Source organism: Helobdella robusta (genome assembly GCF_000326865.2).
Source record: "Helobdella robusta unplaced genomic scaffold HELROscaffold_18, whole genome shotgun sequence".
NCBI classification, from domain to species: Eukaryota; Metazoa; Annelida; class Clitellata; order Rhynchobdellida; family Glossiphoniidae; genus Helobdella; species Helobdella robusta.
This window is the reverse complement of record NW_008703981.1, coordinates 2773598-2780432: the sequence shown is the minus strand read 5'-3', so window position 1 is coordinate 2780432 and position 6835 is coordinate 2773598. Positions and strand designations below refer to the sequence as shown.

Below are 6835 nucleotides of genomic sequence, written 5' to 3'. Positions count from 1 at the left end.
CTTCCTTCAATCAATCAATCTATCTATCAATCAATTAATCAATCAATCAACCAACCAACCAACCAACCAAACAATTATACAACTACTAATTTACCCAGCTAACCAATCATTAAATAAAATTACTGACCAATCAGCCAGACAGCCAGCCACTATACCAATCATCCGATCAGTTGATCAATCAGTTCATCAATCAATCGTGCAATCATGCGAGTGACCAATCAATCAACTTCTAATTTACTCAACCAACCAACCAACAATCACCTGAATATACAAGATCCAAAGGCCATTCCCAGAGATTTGGAATTCATCTTGTTAACGCTGTGCTGTTGAGCCACATCTGCAAGGAGGTGCGTTACATACTTGAGAGAGTTGTAGTAAGCCAGGGGCAGATTTTGACAGAGTTTTTGAAATGTCAAGAAGAGTTTTTTGGTACTGCTATTGCTCTGATCTGAATTGTATGCTGGTGGGGTTGACGATGACGTAGCTTTAATGACGCTGTTAATGTTGACAAAATAATTAACTACGGTTCGCATAAAAAACTTCACCAATACAACCACATATATACACCCACACAAACAAACAAACACATACACACACACACACACACACACACACACATACATACACACACACACATAAAACACTAACAATAGGCAAATCTAAGAAAATCGCCAGTCATGCATGTTGGAATCAGTGACTCTGGAAGTTCTTTGAGGTAAAGTTTCAGAAGATTGCCGACGATGTGTGGGTCCAAGTCCGGTTTTAATGTCGTATCCCAAGTGAAATTAATCCGGGATTTCAGGGCTTCCAACGCTTTGGTGTTTGCTGAATACCGGAAGATTCGTATGACTTTGAGACCTGAATGATGTTTTTGGTTGGTTGGTTGATTGGTTGGTTGGTTGGTTGGTTGGTTGGTTGGTTGGTTGGTTGGTTGGCTGGTTGGTTGGTTGGCTGGCTGGTTGGTTGGTTGGTTGGTTTGTGATGCTTCAAATTCAGAACAAGCCATCTATATAAATCAATGAACTGAATTATTTATTATTAACGTTAAAAAAAACAACTAAATTTTTGCAAAAGACAAAATTCTTTAGAAAAACTGTAACAATAATTATTTTTCATTTCATAGATGGCAAACCTTTCTGTAAAATGAACTTGGCTATGTTTGTGACTAGTGACGGGACAATAACATCTTCGACTTCTATGACATTCTCCAAACGTTCGCCAAAATATTTTCTACTTTTGGCTTTATTTTTTGGTGAAGCACAGGTTGAAGGCTGTACTCGGCTGGGATTGCTGGCCTTTGTGGCCAGTGTGTTGAGAGAAGCATGCTTCTGAATTCTTTGTGGCCTGCTGTCGCCTGCAATCGCTTGTTTGTTGCTTCTGTTGAAGTTTTCATCGCTGGGGTGGTTGTGATCGGTTTGAGTGGTGTCGTCGGCGTTTGGGAGGGTTTTGCGGTTGACGCAGAAGTTTTTGATGTCTTTGGTGTCGTAGTTGATTACGTCATTGCTGGGTGATTTTGAAATTTTTGTGTTTTTGTGAACTGGTAAAGACTGGCTCGATGACGTTTCCATCACGTCTTCCATAACTTCCTAGTAACTCTTGTTTTGTTATTGTTGTTTGTAGATTATACTAACAAAATATCGCACACCTACACACACACACGCACACACACACGCACGTACACGCACGTACACGCACACATTTGAAGCTATAATGGTTAAACGTTGTTGAAGTTGTTGATGCCACTGAGAAACGTTTAAGAAAAAATTAAAAATAATTATACCAACAATTATAATTATAATAATATTTATTATTATTATTATTATTATTATTAATTATTCATTTACTTTCATTTTACCACACCATGTGTTGAAAATGTTGTTGATTGGATGATTTTATTATTATTATTGTTATTAAATAGACATGCTGGTCTTGCTGTTTTAAGCAAGCTGACTCTATTGACTATTATTATCACTAGCGAAATCACATTATAATAATAAAGATAATAATTTAATAATAATAATAATAATAACACTTAAAATAATAACAATATTTGAAAAAGTAGTAAAGTCTAAATCTCGTTATAAGGTGTTAATGGGGGTGTTTAGAATGGTTTTAGAATCTGAAAAAAAATGTTAAATAAAACAGAAATTAATTTTTAAAATTCGACTTTGTTGTTTTATTGTTGTTATTATTGCCGTGACGTCGCAGATTTAAATAATTTAAAAGTTAACTTAGAAATAAATGACATTTTTAAAGAGTTTACGAATGTGATCTTTTTTTTAATTTTAATGAAGACATATTTTTTTTTTAATTTTCCAAGACCATATACATCGCATATCATTTAAAGAATTAATAATCAGTTTGCTGTAATGTAAAGTATAACTAAAATAATAATAACAACAATAATATGAAAATAATCATACCTTGTTTGTAGCTAAAACGCGTTCTTAGCTAACTGGCACTTTTGAAATTTGACCGCACTAGCAGTAGTTAATTAGTTAATTAATTAATACCCTCAATAATTAATTCAGTTATCAATAGAAAATAATTAAATAATATATTTCTGTTTCTTTAAACTTCTAATTAATTTTTCTAATTAGAAAGAAAAATTCCAAAAAATGTTTCGCAGGAAAAAACCGTTAGAACTCTGGCATAAATATTTCATATTTGGCCTCATGCTCTTTACCTGTAGTTTATTTATATTATTTTATAATTATTTTTAATGAATTTTATATAAAAACCTTATAATTTTCACATCATTAAACAAATTCAGTCCTTTTTCAATCATTCTTTCATATTTTTGCACAGTTATAATGAAAATTAACCACCATTATTTCTATCATACTACCCAAATTAAAATCGCTACAATAAACATAACACACACACATACACACACACACATACACACACACACATACACACACACACAGTCAGCATGTACATGACTTATAAAGAATTCATCGTTGCACTGGAGAAGCACAAGAAAACTCACGAAAAAAAAATTTTCGAAGCCACCAAAACCGTGCTGACTCCGAAACAGATAAAAAATTTACTTAACGAGGAACTTGACGAGGAAATACTGAATGACGAACACTTAGAAACATCAAGACATCAAAGATTCAAGCGATCAGTTCCCCATTACCGCAAATTAGACCCTCTCGACATGAAGTTTTTAGAGTTGATTGACTCCGTCAAAATGCAAAATTTGAAAGCCAAAAAGATTAAGAGACATTTGCTAGAATCACTGGAGCATAATTTTGATAAGATCACATCGAAAAGTAGGCCGTTATGCTGCTTTGTTTGAGATAATTTTTCAGGTTTCTTAAAAATCAAATTGTTTTTCACTACGGTATATTCAAAATTTAGGATATTTATGAGAAAAATAGTGTGTTTTTGTTTGATTTTAATACAAATATTATTTCTCCAATTCAGAAATTTCCCCAAAAAGATTCAAGCGCGAAATGGCAACGTCTGTCGATCAGCTCCTAACCCTTATTAAAAAGGCCAAGTATGTTCTGAATATAGTTTTCAATTATAATTACTAATAACAATTAATATTATTATAAATAATAATAATAATTATTATTATAGTTAGTAGCAATTATTATTATTAAATAATAATTATTTATAATTAATTTTTCCAGTTCTACCACTAATGACGAACTCGAAACCAAACCTACCACAATAAATAGCGTTAAACTTCGGAAAGTCAAGTTTGGCGAGAACTTAATGAAATTCAATTCTCTTAGAAATGTAACAAATCTATTTAATCCGAAATCTCAGCAACAGCCTCAGCAGCAGCCTCAGCAACAGCCTCAGCAACAGCCTCAGCAGCAGCCTAGACAGCATCAGAATCATCATCTTCGTCATCATCGTCGTCATCGAAATCGCACCGACAAAAAATTGAGACGAAAGAAGTTATCTGGCGACGATGATGATGGTGATAAAGATTTCATCATTGACGATGACGACGTTAATGATGACACGAGTAATGATCACATTGGTGATAATGATAATGATGAGAATGACAAAATCAAAACAAAATCTAAAAGTTCTGGGTTTTCCAAAGAGAAAATGGGCAAATTGGGTAAGAAAAAGCTGAGAAACAAAAGAGCCGTACATAAGGTAGTTAAGTAACTTTATATATTTTCTGTTTTTAAATTTTAATACTAACTTTACAAATAATAATAAAATATTTTTCATTTGAGTTGGCTGGTGAAAGTTTGTAGAACGCACGTACAAATTTAATCGTCATTTCTGAAGTTACGCCACGAATTAAAGATATTGCCTAATTATCTAACTTGTGTAGTCTTCAGCATATACTACCTGTATTTCATTGGGATTCGGGAGTCTGCTTGCATTCGAAACCCAGCGGCACTGAAATAACATTTAATATTTTAGAGATGATATTTAAAGATTTAAAAATAAAGACAATTTGAAACTGAAATTTTGAATAAATTTCGCTTAAATCTTGACCAGGAACTGACGGATGAAGTCATTCGCTCGGCAGGATTCCAGCTCACAAAAGACTTCTTGATGGCCGGTCCTTCGAAAGAGATTTTCATAGATAAGAAGATTATTGTCTGGACTGTCTTTGCGTTCATTCAATACGGCCTTTGCATTCTTTGCTGTTGGATCGGGATATGCAAGTCAATCTGTAAGATGTGTAGCAGGTTGGTTGGTTGATTGGTTGGTTGGACGGTTGAATGATTGAATTTGGCTGCGTTATTTATAATAATTGTCAATCAGCAACAACAAAACCACCAACATCAACAACAACAACATCGTCAGAATGTTCGCCATATCGGCATGTTCAACATCCTGTTGTTTCAACTTAGTCAGTCTCAAGCCAAGAGATTCATGTAAGTCGAAGAGCGGAAAAGAAAACTAAATGATGATGTTGTTGTTGTTGTTGCTGCTGCTGCCACTGCTGCCACTGCTGCTGTTGATGATGATGATAGTAGTAGTAATGATGATGAGTAGGATGATGATAGTTATTAATGATGACGATGATAAAATAATTTACAATTTACGGATTGCTTTACACTTTGTATTTGTTCTTTGCTACTGATTCGTTGATTCACGATTGATTGAGCGATTGATTGATGGATAGATCGTTTGATTGATTGAACGAATGATTGATTGAATGATTGATTAATTGATTGATTGAATGATTGTTTAATTGATTGATTGATTGAATGATTGATTGAATGAATGATTGATTGAATGATTGTTTAACTGATTGATTGATTAATTTATTGTTTGACTGACATGTTACCTTAAAACGAATTCGTTCAATAAAAACTGATCAGCTTACTTATTTCATTTCGTTTACGTCGACAAGTTATCACAAAAATGAAAATAATAATTTAATTATAATATTATTATTATTATTATTATTATATTATTTATAATAATTATAGCAAAAATTATATTTTCAAAAAAGTTACCGATAGATGTCAGTTGGGTTTTAAAAATTCTCTACACATAACTACAAACAATTTAATCATTAAAAATCTCATAAACCTAATTATCTAAAAAGCTAATTATCTAATCTACCAACCAATCAATCGATCGATCAATCAATCATTCAATCAGCAAATCGATCGACCAATCAATCAACAACCAAACCAACCAATCAAAATTTAGTTGCTGAACTAGCGGTGAAATTTTACGAGTTTTTCGATATCGAGGTTGAAGATAAGCCGGACAAATATGGCGATACTTTTAAAAAGTTACTTCCTGGAGATTTCCCGCCAATTATGGGGAAAACCCTGCTGACGCAATTGGAGCCTTACAAAAACAGCAATTACGCAATAGCACAGAGTTACTCGAAGGTTTGTTTGTTCGTTCGTTCGTTCGTTCGTTTGTCTGGATGTATAATGTTTTCATGGATGTTTGTTGGTTGGTTGCCTGTATTTTTGTTTGTTTTTATGGTCGTTTGTTTGTCCTGCGTGAATGTTTGTATGTCTGTTTTTCATGTCTGTATGTCTGTATGTCATTTTTATGTCTGTTTTTCATTTCTACTATACATATCCGTTGCATATTTATGATGAAAAATAACACGACCCCTCCATTGTCCCAGATATCTGAAGAGGTGCAAGACCAGATGGAGGAGAAGATGGAGGAGGAGATGGAGGCGAAGGGCATCGGGAAAGGTCAGCGAGCCGCCTACCAGCAGCAGATGAAAGACATGGAAGCTCTCGGAAAGGCGTTCGAGGATACTACGACGCAAGTGATGGAGGAGGCCGATTACGACATCCAGGTTGGCGAAGACTTCTACGATGATTTCTACGAGAAAAAGTTCGGCCATTTTTACGGAGAGAGTGAGGAAGACGCTTTAAAGGAGATCAAAGAAAGGGAAAAGGATTGGGAACTTCCTCCACATAAACGTCAGAGGCGGCAGATCGAAAGAGGCAAACAGCGTCAGCAAGAACTAATGGCCCAAGAAGCAGCGGCTAGAGCTACTCAAGCAGCTACGGACCCGGCGCCAGTTCACAATCAACAGATGTACCAACAACCATACCCAATGGCTCCCATGTATCCAGGATATCCTCCTCCCTATTCTCCACAATAACAAGCAGCATCCATCTTTGCTAACGTTTCAGAAAAGTGTGGAATATTCATTTATTTGGCCATCAGCGTTTGTCATATTTGCCAGTTAAGAGGATTATCTAAATTTCAAAGTGCTCTTCTACGCACTGTGCGACAGATGTATGTATCTGTGTGTATGCACGTGTGTGTGTGTCTGTGTGTATGTTTGTGTGTACGTATGTGTGAGTGAATGTGTGTACGTGTGTGCATGTGTGAATATACATATGTGTATGTGTATGAT

At 34.6% G+C, this 6835-nt stretch overlaps 2 protein-coding genes across 2 annotated transcripts; one reads left to right on the top strand and one right to left on the bottom strand.

The window, feature by feature from the left end:
• Positions 1-260: 260 nt before the first annotated feature.
• On the bottom strand, positions 261-841 carry HELRODRAFT_135695 (hypothetical protein; the record flags this gene model as incomplete). Its single annotated transcript, XM_009016489.1, has 2 exons — positions 261-435; positions 645-841. Coding segments are annotated over 2 exons (372 nt in total), but the record flags the coding sequence as incomplete, so codon positions are not given.
• A 2094-nt stretch (positions 842-2935) lies between these two features.
• On the top strand, positions 2936-6577 carry HELRODRAFT_170691 (hypothetical protein; the record flags this gene model as incomplete). The annotated part of the gene is made up of 7 exons (XM_009016488.1): positions 2936-3278; positions 3433-3508; positions 3645-4125; positions 4480-4649; positions 4792-4862; positions 5650-5837; positions 6086-6577. The coding sequence occupies 7 exons, from the start codon at positions 2936-2938 to the stop codon at positions 6575-6577; spliced, it is 1821 nt and encodes a 606-aa protein (XP_009014736.1).
• Between the last annotated feature and the right edge of the window lie 258 nt (positions 6578-6835).